Below are 20,101 nucleotides of genomic sequence, written 5' to 3' on the forward strand. Positions count from 1 at the left end.
ATAAATGTTGTGTATGTCCTGAAAGCATGTTTATTGTGTTTCATTCTTTTAGAGGGAATATTTAGTATCATATATCATTCTTCTATATAGAATTTAGTTCCTGTAATGTTATGTTTTAGGTGAAAGAAAAAACAATTTATCCTTCGAAATCTGGAGAAAAAGATTTTGTTAAGGTTTCTATAATCACTACTGTTAAATTTTTCTGACTAGTCCAGATTGTTGGCTTGTTGCTTAAAATGGAAAACTACTTTAAAATTTACAAAGTCTAGTATAAACTTCTAGTCATTAGGATCTCCGTAGGTAATAATATTATCCTGGTAGAACTAGAATTGATTTAAGTAATTATACAATTACTATGAATGTTTCTTGTGTTTATATCACTCTTTCCAACCAGATTGCAAGCTTCTGTAGAGCAGGAACCACGTCCTTGTGATTTTTCCTGTTTTCTGCAGCATCTGGCCCCATGACTTGTTCTTAATAAGTTCTTGCTATAATTTATTGAATTGAGCTATTTCCTTCCGTTGCTTATTGTGCAGGACAGAACTTACAAAGAGCGTGGTGCTTCCTGAACTGATAGAGCTCTCTAGGGATGAGAGCAGCAGCGTACGTCTCGCAGCTTTTGAAACTTTGGTTAATCTGCTTGATGTATTTGATGCAGGTACGTCTTCACGTGCACACCTGTTTGCTTCTGAAAGCAGTGTTTTTCCTTGTTTTGTATCACTGATAGGGAGTAAAGGAAGATAAAGGACAGAATCTCTTACATTGGGTTTCGTGATGAACATTAAGCCTTCCTAAGAATTTGGCTTGGTAATTAGCCTCTGACTTGCTCAACTAACTGACCGTAGGAAAGATGCTGACCAGAACAGTGTCTAAATTAGTTTCCCTTCCTTAATGTTCTAATATTAAAAATCTCATGGCCATAGAAAGAGAAATTTGGGATGAGGTACTTGGGCGGGACTGTGTAAGGAGGTGTTTCTTAGTATTGTGTCAAATCACAGAGATGGCTGCTCTGTGAGTGTATGACTAGACCTTCGGCTAAGGCTGGACATTAATTTGTCAGTAAACATTAACCATGCTGATATGGTGAAATTTGGAGGAGTAAATATCAAGTACTTTGGTGCAAAACTCTATTGTGTAATTATAGGATTACGTTTACTTGGATTAAGAGCATTTTACTGAACTAGGAGAGCCTGTTAAAGATTTTTGCAGCGTGGACAGTAATTACATATGATTGCTACAGAATAATCATTTAGGCTATCTGATGGGCCAGAGGGGGAAAAACTATGATACATGAAAAGAGGTGAATGAATGAATCTCCTTGTCCTAATTATGGGGTACCCCTGGGCATTCAGTCTGGGAATCCTGGCATCCTCTCTGCTCTCTTCCCTTCACTGCCCGCACTTGGTTGTCACAGATCTGGGTCTGACCTGTGTTCTCAGCTTTCCCTGCCATTCCTTCCTGCTCCCGGTACACGATGCTCCCAATACCACTCATCATCACCTTGGCTTCTTTGCTGGTCTGAGCTTCTCAAGTTCAGAGACCATGTATTACTCCTTTTTCTGTTTACTTAATATAATGCTTTTATTCTATATGAAATACAGTAAGTGTTTGTCTGATGAGTGTTGTTTAGTTAAAACAGTAGTTGTACCGAACTGTGGTGAGAGTCACAGGAATAATAATACTAATAAGCCTCTTGCTGCATTTTACTTAGTCCTCTCAGACCCTTAATAAAGTAGTGGTGCATTTCTGAAAGTTTAAGAGAACTATGGGAAATTCAGAGTATTTAGAATTAAGATGTAAATATTGCTAATATATCAGAAATTTATAGCCAGCAGACTTATTTAAAAATATTCACTAACTTCTGAGGTGCCAGGATGGCTCAGTCAGTTGGGTGTCCAATTCCTGATTTCAGCTCAGATCTTGATTGCAGGGTTGTGAGTTCAAGCCCTGCACTGGGCTCCATGCTGGGTGGGGAGCCTACTTTAAAAAAAAAATTGATTAGCTTCTTAAGGAAGTGTCTTCTAAGAAGTAAAAGTGAAGAAATTCAGTAAACAGGCATACAGAAAGTCTGCGCTTCTCCACCTGGCATTGAAGTTTTTGATGATCTTAACTCTCCTCTCTCTGCTTCTATGCCCCACACCCCCCACCACTGCTGGCAGAAATCTTCTGTTACTATGTGGCTAACAGTAATTTTTCTTTCTGGGATCTGTGTGTATGTATTAATTTCTACATGTGCAGTGTGGGTGACTTGATCTAAAGTATGTTTTGTTTTGTTTTGTTTTGTTTTCCAGATGACAGAAGTCAAACTATACTTCCCCTAGTGAAATCATTTTGTGAAAAATCTTTCAAAGCAGATGAATCAATTCTTATTTCCTTATCTTTCCATTTAGGAAAACTATGCCATGGACTATATGGTATGATGTATCTTAAGAATTTCAAGATTGTAGATAATTTTTTCCTTTTTCTTTTATATCAGTCTACTAAGCTTGAGCTCTCTAGTTGTAAAACTTAAGAGACCTAAATTTTTAATAGCTTAATTTAGAACACATTAAAAATGACTTCTCCCCCAATAGAACCTATTTGAAAGAACAGTGACAGAATGAAGTAGGCATGGCCCTTTAAATTTTTGAATATGAAAAAAAAATTTTTTTTGAATATGTATCAGTTGGCATATGATAATAGAAGTTCATTTATATTAACTATTGGTACATAGTAAGTATACCCTTATTAACTATTTGCTGGATAATTAATATATCATGTGAGTGTTTCAGCTTAGAATCAGCATAATACATCTTGGCATTTTGAATATTACTCAACATAATACAACTTGGCATTTTGAGCATTACTCAGTTCTTAGCTAACTATAATAATGTAAGCACAAATTAAGTTATAACCATCTGGCATAGTAAAACATTTTTGAAAATGTATATTGTAGACTTTTAATAGGCTGTTGAAAATAAGTACTTCAGTATATGATGAGTTCCTGGCTCCCTAATATAGTTTATGAATATGGAACCAGTCCATTGATCAAAAATATTTTGAGTTTACTTTGTCATCTTTTAGACCTGAGTTTTTAAGCACCTTTTCTGCAGAAATGTATATGTGTCTTTTCTGCAGACAGCTTTAGAATATTTACAATAAACAGCAGTAATGACCCTGATGTATTACTATAATAGTGACTTGTTAGAGGTCTGTGGTATGTTATATGCGGCAGAAATTAATGCAGTTGTAATTCCTGCATTGTGTAGGTCATGCTATCAAAATCAAAATTAAAATACTTTTAAAATTAACATCAGGTGAAAAAATCTGTTGGATTTCTTCATAATAGGTACTCTTTCCTCACTGATGCCTTTATTTATGATCTTTAGCTGTTTACTTGACTATTTGGTTCCAATTATGTATATATTGTACTTTGCTTTTCTCTCTTTATTTTTGTTTTCAATTAAAATGTTAAACAAAGGTTTTACATTTATTTTAGGAATTTTTACTCCAGATCAACACTTGAGATTTTTGGAGTTTTATAAGAAACTCTGTACATTGGGTTTGCAACAAGAAAATGGACACAATGAAAATCAGATTCCACCCCAAATCCTAGAGCAGGAGAAGAAGTATATTTCAGTCCGGAAGAACTGTGCTTATAACTTTCCGGTAATAAACTATGTATTTGTATGGAATAAACATTTTGATTATAACTTTAAAATATATGAGTAGATAGTATTAAAGAATATGGGCATATATGACACCTACTGCTTAACCTTATGTCTGGTATATACAGTAGGTTCTATGTAATATTGCTGTAATTTATATTTACCTTTATATATAAACTAGAACTGTATGCATGCATTTGGATCTCCCAAATATGATCTCTATCTAAATTATTATTCAGAGGGCATGATTTCACTATAAATGATTGTAATATTAGGTATTGATGCATGTTTTTCTCTCCTTCCCACTCATCTTCTTCCTTCCACCTTCACCAGGCCATGATTGTTTTTGTTGATCCTAAAAACTTCCACATGGAACTCTATTCTACATTCTTCTGCCTTTGTCATGACCCTGAAGTACCAGTCAGATACACTATTGCTATTTGCTTTTATGAAGTAAGTCTGACTAAGTAATACGACTTCACGTTTGTTGTTAATTCCACTTATGTATGCTAGATGATTTTTTGATACTGTGTACACTTCTATTTATAAAGGTTTATTACAAGATATAGACTCCATATGTCTTTCATATTGTAATTCTTAATGTTATTTTAAAATTCCCATAATTCTCTTAGTATGTTTGTAGAATTCATTTACATAAGCACATTATAATCATTTATCACTTATTAACCCATTCCTATACTATATGCTTACTTTAAGCCAGACATTGTGGTGTGAATACGGGTATTGCAACTTTGGAAATAAAATCAGTGTTTATATGCTTTATAGTATTTGTATTTAACTTTGCGTCTAAACTCAAGAACTTGAGAATAAATGGAAAATAGAGAGACAGATTATTTAAATTTTTTAAAAGATATTATTTATTTATTTGAGAGATAGAGTGCGAGAGAGCATGAGCAGGAGAAGGGGCAGAGGGAGAGGGAGAAGCAGACTCCCCGCTGAGCGGGGGGCTCAATCCCAGGACCCTAGAATCATGACTTGAACCAAAGGCAAATGCTTAACCAACTGAGCCATCCAGGCACCCTAAATTTATTGTTTCTACTGCAAATGGATCATGTGTCATGAACATAGCTGTTAGGTTCGGCTATTACAACAACTCTCTGTAATGTAAGAGCAAAAATGAATTTAAACTTTGATGATGAATGTCATTAACTGTTCAATGCTTGAGGTTGAAATTTGACTTCGTGTCTTAGATGATCCCAGTAAGCACATGTATGCTATAGTTGTAGTAAAGATGTATGAACTATAACTTAGGAACTTCAAAACAGAAATACCTCTTTATAATTGGCCTAATAAAATATTTCCTTTCTTTATAAGAGGCACCTAAATATTCTTAGTCTCAATGAGAAGATTTCAATCCCTTCCTTGTACTGTGTTCCTACAGCAAGCAGAGCATCGTTAATTAGCTAAAAGTACCTGAGGCGTCTATAGTCTCACTATTATTTTGCTTAATAATAAATAACTCTTGGCTGCTGGCTGATAGTCTTTGCTTCTTTTGAATAACAGTTTTTCTGGTCACTGTGCAAAATCTAGGAAATATTTCCTTTAAATGGAATAATTAATTAAAATAATTCCAGTGTTACAGAATTAAGTTATCTTTGAAACTATAGCGATAGAAACACACTTTCAGAGGAGGGGAAAGGACAGAGCGCTCTGGCTGGCCTAGTTCACTCAAACCGTCAGTCCCCACTGTGTGTTAAGTGGGCACACAGATTGGTTACTGTGCGTGCTTGTACTTGTTAGATGAGTGGTGTCTAGAGATGGTTTCGTGAGTTTAGTATCTGAGAAAGCAGTATTTATATATTAGAGGTTTTACTGATGTTTATTTTTATCTCATCCCTTTAATGATTTCATTTTTTTGCGTTTTATAGTAGATGTAATATGTTAACACCCTATAAATAAACATCTTGAAATGTGTCCCTAAAAATACTTCACTGGCAGAAGTTTGGATCATTGATCTAGCTCTTTGTTGGATAGCTAATTGCCATGTTCTCTCAGTTGTACCTTGTAGGTAGATTGTTGCTGTTACTCATAAAAAGCTTGTTAGTCTAGGTTTATCCTTTTGAGTAGTGAGAATCCACTGGTGGATTTGCAGTTTTTCACAGTGTTATTGTTAAATTCTGGTAGTTATTTTACCATGTCCTAACTTCATTCTTGTTTTTCAGAAATACATTATTTTGAAAGTATTTTGAACAAGTCAGAAACAACACTGTAGAGCAAAATTTTTAAAAACATTTTCTTTATCCAGGAACCTTCCCCCCCACCAAATAAAATCGTACCCAGAAGCCCAATATGTAAACACAAACAAACAAACAAAACACCAAACCCAAAAAAGAAAAGGAAAAAAAAAAGATGAAGTAGAAACTGGTAAATTTACCACTGGGGGTTCTGAGTTTGCCTGGAGGAAGAAAAATAAATTTGTTCACAGGGAAGCTAGATTAGACCCTTCCAACTCCTCCGGTGCTGATTAAAGTCTTTGATGGGAAATATCTTCAGTGTCTTTCTTGCTTCAGAGTCCCCTCTGTCCCTGTGTCACACCGACCTTCTGCAGTGCTTGCCTTCTTCAGGAGGCACTGAACCAGGATGAAAGCTCATATGCCCACGATGTTCTGCCAGACCCTCTTGGCTGCTATTAAGACTTTAAAATATGAGCTAGAGGTGTCTAAGGACTTACTGCTTGTGATATGAAAATTATGACTCTGATGAATCCATCCTGTACTTTCTACACCCTGGTGGGCACTGGCTTTCCCACCCTGTGTCTCCACACTCCACAGTGTTATAAAGCAGACTAAAAAAGCTGGTTTTCTATGCAATTACTTTTTCTAGAAATTTAATTTTTACATTTATATTGTAACCTAGTTTTGTTTTAGAAGAAGTATCTAAAAGGGGTGCATTTTGTAAAATTATTATTATATCCTTTAGATGTCTAATAGTTTTAAATCTGAGAGACTTTATTGCTCCATTTCAGGTATCTAAACTTCTAAATTCTGGAGTATATTTAATTCATAAAGAACTAATAACATTATTACAAGATGAATCACTGGAGGTAATATCTTCTTACTATTTGGTTTTTACTTCATTTATGTTAATTTTATGTTAATTATTATAATTATCATAATTATGTTAATCTGAATATTATTAATGCCCATTCCCCCCCAAACTTCTTCAGAATTGCATGAATTCATTCAACTGACTAGCCCCAAAAGCGTCAAGACAAGGTGCCATTGTATCATAGACTGGAAGTTGAGATATTTAAAAAAAAAATACTAGGTTTTAAAATAGTGTATATTTGTTTATTAAGAAAAATTTAGGACATACCAGAAAGTAGACAGACAAAAGTTCCAGTCACTGTTTCTGTTTTGTTATATTTTTAAGTTTTTCTTTTATTTTTTTGCTATGAAAATGTTTGTATTTTACATAATTGCAGTCCTGTTTTATATCACACTTTGTATCTTTTTTTCTGTCAGTATTATTTGGGGAGTGTACTTGGGGAAACTGAAATTCTTTGTTTTGAGGATGCATTTAGTGTATCCTATTCACCCAAATGACTACTAGCTTGCCAAAGCTCAACTCATCAATATTTGCACATTGCTGAGGGTGTTACCTGACTTAAATTGCTTTGTAAAAGTTGAGAGGCAGTTTTCAGCATATTGGTTGTATAGATGTAGCTGCCTTAGATCTAGATCAAGGGGCAGATACACTAATCTCTTTTCAAAAAGGTAGTTTCGATCGGGGCAGTTGACTATGTTTCTAAAATGTTCCAGCAAGAAGATGGCAATGTAGGAAAATAGAAAGTCCCTAAATTTTGTTTGGTAAATAATACTATTTCTGCACAGAAATGGACATACGAGGCTAATACAAGATTAGAAAAATAGTAGTTACCGTAACAGTGATCGATGTTTCTATTAAAAGGTACTAGATGCTCTTATAGATCATCTTCCAGAAATCCTTGAACTTATGTCTACTGGTGGAGAAAGCAGTGTTCAAGAAAACAAGGTAAATCCCATGTATCAGAGAAGTTGCTGAATGTTTTAAATATGATCTTTCTCTACAGAGTTGTTGTGGGGAATCAATGAGATAATGTGTGGAAAACATTTAAAGTAGTGCTTGCCCCGTAATAGCAGGTGCTTATTAGTAAATATCTGTGGAAGCTTCAACAGCTTGAATTTCCCCCATGAGTGAGAATCCCCCATGATTCTTATTTATTGTCCTTGGAGTTTACATTCTTATTTTCAGTTTTTATTAGTATTAATTATTATCCCAAGCATAGCATCTGGTGAGGACAGAACAGTAGGAATGTAGAAAGCCAAAATTTTCCAACAGTGAAATAGAACACATTGTAGGTTAGAAGGATTGAGTCTCATTCTCTATTTCAAAATTTTGTTTTCAGTAACCATAAATTTTACTTATGGATTTTTTGAAATATATTTGATTTTGCCAGATAATTATCTCCCTGTCACAGCTAAGATCCTCTTAGGTTCTGAAGTGAGTGAGAATATTTCCTCTCCCCAGTGTGTTATAAGACTGGGTAGTTTGACTGAATGCTGCAATTGATTTGTTATCATTAGTCTTCTGGTGTGCTTTTTTTCAGTTATCATCTCTGCCTGACTTGATCCCAGCCCTCACAGCCGCTGAGCAGCGAGCGGCAGCCTCCTTGAAATGGAGAACTCATGAGAAGCTACTCCAGAAATATGCCTGTCTGCCACACATCATATCAAGTGATCAGATTTATTATCGTTTCTTACAAAGAATGTTCACAATCATGATGACAAATGTGAGCACAGTACATTTTATCTAATTTTTTTTTTTTAAGATTTTATTTATGTATTTGACAGAGAGAGATCGCAAGTAGGCAGAGAGGCAGGCACAGAGAGAGGAGGAAGCAGGTTCCCTGCTGAGCAGAGAGCCAGATGTGGGGCTCAATCCCAGGACCCTGGGATCACGACCCGAGCCGAAGGCAGAGGCTTAACCCACTGAGCCACCCAGGTGCCCTCCCTTTCATCTAATTCTTTTGAACTCACACCTGATTTTGGAATTGCCAGATTCTTCCCATTCTCAGAGTAGTACAACAAACTCTGTAGATTCCATTTGGTCCTAGAAGGATGTTTTATTCCCAGGTCCCCAAGGGGGAGACTCAGATTTCCCTCTGCTTCTTCACTAATGCTTATGTTTGAACATTGCCTACACAGCTGGATTGAAGAATGAACAGGAGGTACCCTTACTTAGCTTTTTCCACATGTTGCCAAGGAGAGTGTGAATAGACTCACTTCAGACTTGATATAGTTCTCAAAAGGCAGGTTGGCAGGAGTCCAATCTTGATTGTGGAGTCCCTTGTGCTCTCGCATCCACATTTTGTGTGTCCTGGCTTCAGAGCCTACCTACCTCAGCTATGCCATGTTGCCGAGACATCCTGTAAGTCCCTAAATCTTAGTGGAGTTGCTTTTTCTTTTAAAGGATCTCTAAAAAGTGGCTGTATAACAGTTAAAGCTTATATTAAAAACATGATAGCCTACTGTGGATATCCCTAAAATTAGAGTCAAAAGCGGGGGCGGGGGAGGCGGCGAGGAAGGAAAAGGTTTGTACTCAAATCCTCCAGAGAGTAAGTTGTCTACCTTTGACACAACAATTTCAGAGGTTTATTTAGCTCACAGTTCGTTGTGCATTTAATATGTCTTCCTACCAATTCTGAGGTATGAAAAAGTTCTATATAACATGTGTATTTTAGAAACTGTTGAAAAAGTGCTTTATATTCTCATTGTTCTCAGTGAAAGGGAGATAATCAATTCGAATAGTCATTTCAGGAAACCAAAATCAGGTTTAGCTTCAAAGATTAAAAGAAAAACAAAATAACATTATTGGTGTCATTTATAACGTAAGTAAAAAAAATAAGGATACGTTTCATGAACTAACACTTCTACAGGTTAATTTCATTCATCAAAGCATAGCCTAGAGCCTGAAGGTCACATTATAGCTGTAACAGTCTTAAGAAATGATTTTGACATCAATGACTCCTTATCAGAGGAAAGTCTGTGAGTGTGCCACATAGGAAATTTCACGTAAAATTGCACAGAATTGATGAATTATTTTATTCAGAAATAATCTGAGTGGCTGCTCTGTGTCAGGCACTGTTTCAGGAGTTAGGGATATAGGAGCGGATAAGACAGACGGACTCCTGCTCTTAAGGGAGCTTGTGTTCTAAAGGGTGGTAACAGGATACATAGTCCCACAGGAGGAGTGAATATATTCACAGATGCCAGTAGGTGCTGTGACGTTTGATCTTAATTGTTTATCTCAGCCCAATGATTTAGTAGGCAGGCTGTGTTTACAAAGCTAAGAACACATAGTTATTCTGTATTTTTAATTTCACTTCTCAAGAAAGAGAAATGATTTATCACAAAAATGTGAACAAAGTACCTGTAAGCCTAAGAGATTTGTTTTACTGTTTTCTTTTACAAGGCAGTAATTCCCCAGTTAAAAGGAGATACATGATTATTATAGCACATTTCCCATGATCAAAGGGATACATTATTCTGCTTCAATATCCTCTGGAGAAAAGATTTATATTTTTAATTCCATACCTAATGATAATACCCATTCATTCATTCAGCAAAATTTATTGAGTGCTTACTATGTGCCAAGCAGAGTATTCTGGGTACCAGGATACAACAGTGAACAAAGAGACAAAGGACGTCTTATCACGCAGCCTGAGATGCTATTGGGAGACCGGCTGTCGTCAAGCAACATACGTACATAATATGTCAGGGTTGAAAAGTACAGTGAGGAACAGCAAAGCCGGGTAGAGGGTGAGGAGCGTGACAGAGGGGAGTGGGGTGCTGTTGTGGGGACAGGGGTCAGGGAAAAGCCCTCTCTGATCAAGTATGCTTCACGCAGAGGCTTGAACAAAGTAAAGGAGTTACCATGTGGATGAAGGACAAGGGCAAAGGGAGTAATGTGGTTGTGTGAGGCGCCAGGAAGCTGGGGTGGCGAGTGGCGGGGAGTAGGGTGCCTGGGCGGCACACTTTGAAGACTGGGATGTGGGGTCTAGCTTGTGGTCTCTGAAACAAGGAGAATCTTTGGAAGGTTTTGAGGAATGACATTAACTTCTTTTTTTCTGCATTTGTTGTGAAAAAAATTTAAAGATACAGATAGGCAGAGAAAAGACTATGATGAACCCTCTTGCAGAACCCAGCTAGACGGAACAATTGTTAACATTTTGCTGTATTTGTGTTTCTATTTCATTGCACTGAGGAATTTTAAATTACAGATATCATTATATTTTATCTCTAAACATTTCAATGTTCATCTCTAAGAGAGGACATCCGCCTGTATAATCACAATAGAATCATTGCATTTTACAAAATGGATGGTTATTCTTCAGTGTAAGTTCACATCCATGGAGATGACATTGTTCCCGACCATATTTTATATGTTCCTATATTCCATATAGGATCCAGTTAGGATCTTTGCATTACCTTTGGCTGTTACAACTCTTAATTGTCTTTTAATTCAGGACAGACTCCCTTTTTTCCCTTTCCCCACTTTTTCACGACCTTGAATTGTGGAAGAGACTTCGTCATCCTGTAAAATATTCCCGTTCTGTATCTGTCACATTGCTGCCTCACGGGGTTAGCTTGTTCACCTAGTCTCAGTATTTCCTGTAAACGGAAAATTAGATCTAAGGGCTTGCTGAGTTTTAGGTTTAAACATTTTTGCCAAGCGTACTTCATAAATGCTCTTCGTATTTTATCTCGCGTCCTCTCGCATCATCTTGGGAACAGAGGACATGTATTCCTCTGTAAGTGAGCTTGGAGTGCTTGTCCAGGTGGTGACAGCTCTCTTAGCCCATGGCAGAATTGACTTCTCCCTTGCAAGGGGCACTGTCATTGCGAGCTGACCCTTGGAACCCTCTGGACACCAGTTTCTCATCAACCTCACACCCATTAGGGTTGGCATCCGCTGATGATCCTTCCTGAATCCGTTTTCATTAGAACTTGCAGAAGAGTGATTTTTAAAAATTCTATCCCTTCTACATTTTTCATGCATTCTTCTATGAAGAGATGCTTTGCTTCATCCACGTGGGTAATTTGATGATGCTGAAATCTATTTCCTCATGTGATCCTTAGTTTTTTCCTCCAATGATCAATTTTCAGAGCTGAGAGTTGGTGCAGGAGCCACTTGCAGTGGAGATCGCTGAGTTTTCTTTTGGTTTTGTTCTCTCTTTCAGGCTCATTCTCTAATGTTAAATATGGTTTGAATCAACTGTAGTCGTTCTTAGTGTGCTCCAGTCTTCACAACTTACTCAGGCTGCCCCTTAGGTGTTTTTGATATATTTATCTTTGATTTCTGGCCCAAAAGATAACTTATGTTATACTGTGAGGTACAAAATATACATATTTTCTTATGACTAAAGTATTTATGCATTCAAAATTCCACTAGTATACACAGAATGAAAGAAAAGAGTGACATGTTTTTATTTAATTCATTTACTTAAAATTCATTTTTTAAAATTCTAGTGATGCTTCTGTTTATATGTACATTTCTTAAACTTTCTGTTCTAATTCATAATGAATATTCTCCTTTTACATTTAACACATTAAAAACACCACACAATAGTGTATAAAACACGAGAGGAGGTAGCAGGCATCACACTCCCAGCAATGTGAAGTTTTATTTTACTCGAATTCCAAGGATCCCCATTATAATACCTGCATCTTCAAGAATTAAATATTACAGTATTTCTACATAAGCCAAGATGGTGAATGTGAATTTTATACTGGACATAGTATATCTGCTTGAGAGATTTTTCTCTAATACATAATTTGAACCCAAACCCAGTAAAGATAGATGATTGAGTTCACTTAAATATCAGTTGTACCCAGTGGTGTGACAGAAATTCAAAAGACGAAGGAATACAGAACACTAGTAAGAGTTACTGACTTGGTGTCCTTTGGATTCTAAGCTTTATCTGTGGGATAGACCAGGGATCTCAGTGAATGACACTGAGGCTGAAGAGACAGAAGCCAGAAGGACTGAAAAGTACAGCTGGTCACAGGATCTCTAGATTTCTGTTTTGGTGATGTATCTGACACAGGGCACAGAATATTCATTTACTCAGTGAATATTTGCAAGAACATGCAATACCTAACACAAGGCTGGGGAAAAGCTAAGAGAATGGCTGGGGAGATGTATTTGGGGAGAAAATGTCTTGTAAGCTGAAGTAGCAGAGAAAGAAAGTCAAATATAAATCAGGTCTGGATGACTTGGAAATGACCGTGCCAAACTGCATTAACTTTGTAATGTGATACTTTAGCTGATTTGCCTGAGTGATATTAACATGAAATTATGAAGAAACTTTCCACAGTGATTTGAGAGGCAGACTTCCCTGCTCTTGCTTTTAGCCAAAACTGAAAATTGATTTGTGAAGCAAAATTATGCTGTTTGATTGGTTTAATTGTCTTTCTTACCTATTTCTTCAAGAATGTCTTACCTGTCCAAAAGGCAGCTTCACGGACTCTATGTGTTTTTCTACGTTATAATCGTAAACAAGAACAGAGACATGAGGTCATTCAAAAATTAATTGAACGTAAGTAATCATTGCCTCTCATTTTGAAAAACAGAAAGTAAACTGGCCTTAGTTAGCTCTGTCTGGCTTTATCATTTTGCCATGAATAGTTAGGCTGATATTGGTAAATATCCAGAGTGTGTTTGTGTTTGAGTTTTGTAGGTTAGTTTTTTTTTGGTTTTAGAAATCTGTATGACAGGATCAGTCTATGATGAATGAAGTAATAATTAGTCTGGGCCTACTTTAGTGAGTTTCTACACTTGAGAAGTTAAAATAATTAATTAAATAATCATTTAAAATATTATTAAAATTAATATCAAAATATTATTTAAATAGTTTAAAATTATTTAAATTTATTAAATAATTATTAATTAATAAAAATAATTAAAATAATTATGTTGAGAGTCTAGTTTCTACCCTGATAAATAGCATTTGGAACTAAAATATGAGTAGATTGTCCATGAATGTAGTAATTTATTTTATGTTTTTATTTTAAATATTAACAGAATCAAGGGATTTTTGGTTTGTTTCCTTGAGCAGAGTTGATAGTACCTATAAATATGTATCTGGTAAGCTTAGGTGGTTCATAATGTCTTCAAAGATTAAGTCAATTAACAAATGCAAATTTATTTTAATTTACTAAGGGCTAAAATCAAGATAGAAACCTCTAGTTGAACTGTTAATTCTAGAAATAGTGGCACACACATATATATCCTTTTTAATTACTTGCTTTAACATAATGTCTTAATGCTTTTCTTAAACTCTGTTATCCAGCATAGGTGAGTAATGGGATTTTCTGGTTACTGAAGTTTACCTTTTTAAGTGTGGATCACCACTTTTCAAAAAAATGAGAGTATATAAAATTCCATTTAAGAAAAATTATGCTCAGTATACTTTTTTTTTTAACATTTTGTATTTATTTATTTGATAGACAGAGATCACAAGTAGGCAGAGAGGCAGGCAGTGGGCGGGGGGGGGGAAGCAGGCTCCCTGCTGAGCAGAGAGCCGGAGGCGGGGCTCTATCCCAGGACCCTAAGATCATGACCTGAGCCTAAGGCAGAGGCTTTAACCCACTGAGCCACCCAGGCGCTCAGTATACTTTAATCTTTCTCTTTTTTTACTCTGTTTTAATTTAATTTTCATTTCTCAGTGGTAGGACCTCACAATTAGAATCAGTTTTATTTTTTTTTAAGATTTTTTTTTTTTAATTTTTATTTATTTGACAGAGAGAGATCACAAGCAGACAGAGAGGCAGGCAGAGAGAGAGGAGGAAGCAGGCTCTCCGCCGAGCAGAGAGCCCGATGCGGGGCTCGATCCCAGGACCCTGAGATCATGACCTGAGCCGAAGGCAGCGGCTTAACCCGCTGAGCCACCCAGGCGCCCCATAGAATCAGTTTTATTTTGTAAGGACATTCTGTTTGGTTTTAAATCTTAAGAATTTTGCTTTTGAACATTTGTTGTGATAAGAGAGAAAATAATCCTTTACATGTTAACCTGAATTTTTGTCAGTAATCCAGTGTTTACATATGACTTTAACCACTTCTTAGGGTTCTTATGGAAATGAGACAAAGAAAGCAGTTGATTTGATTGATCAAATATAACTTCAAAGTTTGAAATTACACAAACTTGCATTTGAATTACAATCCTGCACCTACCAGCTCTGTGACTTTAACCTCTGAAACTCTCCTCTCAGTTGGATAAATCTATGCTTATCCTATTGGATTGCTTTTCGGGATTAAATGTGATAATACATGTGAAGTATTCAGCACATAATGGGTGATCAAAAATAGTATATATATTCAATACTTAAAAATGACCTTTTTTCTGGTTTTTAAGATGTCATTATTTTGGGAGTCTACTAATCTGGAGTGTATAATATGATTTTTTTCTCTTCTTCTATTTTCTAAACAAATTGTGGATACAAAGAAACTTGTCATGGATTTTGTGTGTTTGATTTTGTCACATAGAATTTCGTGTAGGAAAAAATTAAACTTCTCTTTTTTGTTACTGTTGTTTCTAGAACTGGGCCAAGGAAAAAGTTATTGGAACAGACTTCGATTTTTGGATACCTGTGAATTTATTATAGAAATCTTCTCCAAATCATTTTTCTGTAAATATTTCTTTCTACCTGCTATTGAACTGACACATGATCCTGTGGCAAATGTGAGGTATGGTACCAGTCCAAGGAAATAACTTGAAAAAATTGTACTTTTAAATTTATCTACTATAATATATCTACTTATGTACTATAACAAACATGCAAATTTTTTTCATAGTCAATTGAAAAAAAAACCAAGTAAATAATTTATACTTACTCTGAAATTCCTAGTAATCCTAATTGATGAGCCTCAGTAGGACTTGGTTTTTTTAATTTTTTAAATTTTTTTCAGCATAACAGTATTCATTATTTTTGTACCACACCCAGTGCTCCATGCAATCCATGCCCTCTACAATACCCACCACCTGGTGCCCCCAACCTCCCACCCCCCACCCCTTCAAAATTCTCAGATGGTTTTTCAGAGTCCATAGTCTCTCATGGTTCACCTCCCCTTCCAATTTCCCTCAACTCCCTTCTCCTCTCCATCTCCCCTTGTCCTTCATGCTATTTGTTATGCTCCACAAATAAGTGAAACCATATGATAATTGACTCTCTCTGCTTGACTTATTTCACTCAGCATAATCTCTTCCAGTCCCGTCCCTGTTGCTACAAAACTTGGGTATTCATCCTTTCTTTTTTTTTTTTTTTTTTTACATCTTTATAAACATATATTTTTATCCCCAGGGGTACAGGTCTGCGAATCGCCAGGTTTACACACTTCACAGCACTCACCATAGCACATACCCTCCCCAATATCCATAACCCCACCCCCCTCTCCCAACCCCCTCCCCCCATCAACCCTCAGTTTGTTTTGTGAGATTAAGAGTCACTTATGGTTTGTCACCTCAGTAGGACTTGGAAGCATAATCTTTTTTTCACAGTGTCCCAGGTCTTCTGTTTATTGGGTCGAGAGAGCAGGAGTCAAAGCCAGACTGGCAGGCTTCTCCTGCCACTTGGGCAGACATGTTGGCATCAGGAGAAGGTTGAGTAGCTATTCTTAATTTATGGATCATCTAAGACTAAAGAAAAAACAACTCAAAGTTGGCTTGGTGAAGTTCTGTCCATTTTTAGGGGCAATCAAATGATTCATTTTTGTTTTATATTTTAGTGTAAGAAAGTACAGAAAATGCCACTGCATTGGCTGCAGTATTTTGTGCATCTTATCTGTGTTAAATCTCTTATGAGTCCAACTACGTTGTTAACATTTTGCAAAGTAATGTTGGGACTCTAGTAAAGCAGCACCTGGGGTGATGAATTTTCACTTACCAAGCAGTCGACAAAAATTATTTGAAAGGAAATGACATCATCTCTACTCAGGTGAATATGACTTAAAAGCATAGCATTAACCTCAAGAGAAAGCAACCTGCCAATTCAAAAACCAAATGAAGATTAATTGAACATGGCTCTGTGAATGTTGGTTGGTTTTGGGGGTAAGAGATCATTGCATAGCAGTTTGTCTGTTTCCACTCTTCTGCCCAGGCAGCTGCCAGCCCAACAAATGGGTCCAGCAACACCATATCCTAACTGGATTTTGGATATAGAAGCATTTGTCCAACTCTATAGAGATGTGTAGATAGAAGGAAAGCGTCGGGATGATGCCGTTAGGAGGAGGGCTTCTGGAAGCCTCACCGCCTGAGCTGATTTCCAGCTTTATTCTAGTTGTGTGTCTCTGGGCAAGTTACAGAATCTCTCTGTGCACTGATTTCCTTAGTTACCCAATTCATAGGGTATTCTGATGGATAAACACCTGAGATAATGTACATAAAGAGTTTAGATTACCGGAAAGATGTGATACCTAATCTTAAAATCTTTATCATCTCATGGGCCCAGGATTCTCACAGAGATAATCACCCCTGTGGCTTCTGTACCTTCTGTTGAATATAGTAGGTTTTCCAGACCTGCCTTGAGTTATGAAGAATGAAGTATGCATAGTCTTTTGTTTTTGGTTTTCTGTAAGTGAATGTTTAAAATTTGAATTCACTGAGTCTAGCCAGTATGGAGGCTGGAAAGACTATTGGCATTCAGAGGAGTCTTCCTCTCGGCCAGAAATGCAAAAAATTCTCTTTGGGGCAACTGGGGATTCTTAATTTAGAGAAAGCATCACCAGGATCCGTGGTGAGCTCTGAATGAGTTTGAGACCATTTTTGCTCCGGACGGAGCTGAAAATTCTGCAGGCAGAGCCTCTTTCACCTTTTTGCTTGAATAAAAAGCAAATCTTACTGTGTATGAAGAATCCTTCACTGTAAGCTTAGCTGACAGCACGTCCTGGAAACTCTAGGAATTGGACTTGGTTGTCTCGGGTTTGGCATAGGAGTAAAAAAATAATATCTGGAGAGCACTCAGATGAACGAATGAATACAGCAGCCAAAACATAGAGAACCACCCAGCATCCCTCTCTAAGACCAGCCCTGGCAGAGCAGTAGAGTAGTAGCTTAGCAAAGCAGAACATTTTCTGCACTGGCTTTTCAGTCTCTCCCTGGCATTCTCCTCTCCCCTCTCCCCTCTCTGGTATTCTTCAGTCTCTGTGTTGCTTCCTTATGCATGTGGTGTAGACTGGGATGGTGCCTAGACTCTGTCCTTTTTCCTTTTCTTCTCAAAGTGCACATACGGCCTCAGCGATCCATTCAGTCTCATGGCTTGCCTGTCATCTGTGTGCTGAAGGTTCCCGATGCTACGTCTCCAGCATGGACGTCCATCCTGGCCGGGAGCCACGTTGAGCTAGCTGCCCACTGAGCATTTCCATGGCATGTTCCACAAGCACCTCAGACTCAGTCTGTCCAAAAGTAAATCCCCGTCTCCTGCACTCACACCCACGCTTGCTCCTTCTGCAGTGGTCTCCATCCAAGCAAACAACCACTGTGTCTTGCTGCCAGCTCAGATCAAAGCCTAACCTCCTTTCTGCCACCCCACCTGCAGTCCCTCAGCACGCCCTGCTGCTTGCAGATATACGAGTCCGGCCACTTCTCGCCGCCTGACTGCTACCACTCCAGTTCAGGTGGCCACCATCCCCTGCCCAGTTACCGCTAGAGCCTCCCTGTTGTTTCCCTGCGTCGCCGGCCACCTACCGTCTCCTCTCACTCAGCCCGGTACTCAGATCACTTCCGACGTGCTAAGTCAGATCACTTCACTCCTCTGTGCGAAATTCTCTGTGGCTTCTTGTGGTGCTCGAAAGAAAAGCCAGTCTCCATGCAGTGGCCCACAGGGTCCTAAACCAGCTGGTCTCCTCTTGCCAGTTTGGGCCAATTTGGGGTGACACCCAAGGCAAGCGCCCCCTCTCGGGCATTCGTACCTACTGCAGGCCCCTGCCTGTAAAGCTCTCCAGATGTTCACATTACTCATTCCCTTATTTTCTTTGAGTCTCTGCTTGAATAATATCTTTTCAGTGAAACCGTCACTGAAACGTGTTTTAGAATTGTAATGCCCCTTCTCTGGTCCTCCCTCATCTTTCCCTGATTTCTTTTTCTTCACAGCGCTTAGCACTATCCGATGGACACTTTACTTAATTCCTTATTCTTTTTTCCCTGCCCCATATAGTGTAAGCTCCACGAGAGCAGAGGATTTGTTGGTTTTATTCACTGTTGTATCTCCGCACCCAGAATAATGCCTGCTCGACTCATCCCAGGCACTCCATAACCATGGGCTACGCGAGAAACAGACTCCCACGCTTTCCAGATTTTGAACTTTCTTTCAATTTCATGTTACTCTTATTCTTAGTTATTAAATGCGCTCAAAAGCCAGTACTATTTAATTTATTATAGAATGAAACTTTGCTGCTTGTTGCCTAAAGTGAAATCTACCCTGAAGATCCCTGCAGATAAGCACCTACTTCAGCAGTTAGAAATGTGTGTGCGGAAACTCCTCTGCCAAGAAAAAGATAAGGATGTCCTGGCTATTGTCAAAAGAGTAAGTATCACTCTTACCACCATGTCTGCATGTCTGGCACGAAGAGGGTGTCCATTTTAGCTTCCAGGATGTTTTAGCTTGGCAGGATAGCAATATGTCAAAATACTTACATCGTTGCTCGAGTAGTATTAGTAACTAACTGGCTGGGCTGATGTGTGCCACAGCCGCTCAAGTTCCTTCCAAAGGGAACTCAGACATTCAGCTTCTGTTACTAGTGATACGCGCGCCATGAAAGAGAGCTTGGAACACGTGAGGTTCTTAGTAAGTACGGGTCAACCAAATGCTTCATCCACCAGACTTGATTTATAAGGGATTATAATCCAGGAAAATTGTGTTGGTAAAATTGGAAAATTCACACTTCATAGAAATTTAGCCCTGGGAGGGCCCTCATGATCTGTTTGATTTGCAAAAGCTCTAGGTCTAGAGATAGTAAACGTCTGCTTGAGATTATATTAGCAAGCAGCAGAATTGGGGCCGGAATAGAGATCTCTTACCCTGAGGGGCATTCCTTTTTCATTAATGTATCATCAGGTCTTACGGGGTTTTTTGTTGCTTTGTTTTAGCATGGGATCTCAAATGAATTGCTGGGGGATGTTAGAACCTAAAACAGTAAAAATCTGGGTTGGTGAAGTCAAACCTGAGAATATCAAAAACTTTTTGCTGAATGTGTAACTAATATTATTATAAGATTAAATCAAATTAAAGTGGTTATTTTTATGAATCTGAACATGAATTTCAGCTTTCTGATTTGTACTGGGAAGAATTAATTTATTAATGTCTTTAACTTAGCATCAGTGATGAGAAAAAAAAGGATCTTTTGATTTTTTTCTTTTGTTTCTAGAGATCATTGCCAGATGTCACACGAGAAACTTC

The 20,101-nt window shown here is 37.6% G+C and overlaps 1 protein-coding gene across 3 annotated transcripts in view; it reads left to right on the forward strand.

The window, feature by feature from the left end:
• PPP4R4 (protein phosphatase 4 regulatory subunit 4) overlaps positions 1-20,101 on the forward strand; it is a 103,855-nt gene that overhangs the window by 64,195 nt on the left and 19,559 nt on the right. For all 3 annotated transcript variants that reach the window (XM_047738737.1, XM_047738738.1, XM_047738739.1), the window contains 10 exons: positions 537-658; positions 2,292-2,414; positions 3,479-3,648; positions 3,981-4,100; positions 6,634-6,711; positions 7,578-7,661; positions 8,257-8,439; positions 13,143-13,248; positions 15,248-15,395; positions 19,084-19,228. In XM_047738737.1, the coding sequence (XP_047594693.1) occupies positions 537-658; positions 2,292-2,414; positions 3,479-3,648; positions 3,981-4,100; positions 6,634-6,711; positions 7,578-7,661; positions 8,257-8,439; positions 13,143-13,248; positions 15,248-15,395; positions 19,084-19,228 (1,279 nt within the window). The remainder of the gene's footprint in view (positions 1-536; positions 659-2,291; positions 2,415-3,478; positions 3,649-3,980; positions 4,101-6,633; positions 6,712-7,577; positions 7,662-8,256; positions 8,440-13,142; positions 13,249-15,247; positions 15,396-19,083; positions 19,229-20,101) is intronic.

The sequence above is a fragment of the Lutra lutra genome, chromosome 7, assembly GCF_902655055.1.
Source record: "Lutra lutra chromosome 7, mLutLut1.2, whole genome shotgun sequence".
NCBI classification, from domain to species: domain Eukaryota; kingdom Metazoa; phylum Chordata; class Mammalia; order Carnivora; family Mustelidae; genus Lutra; species Lutra lutra.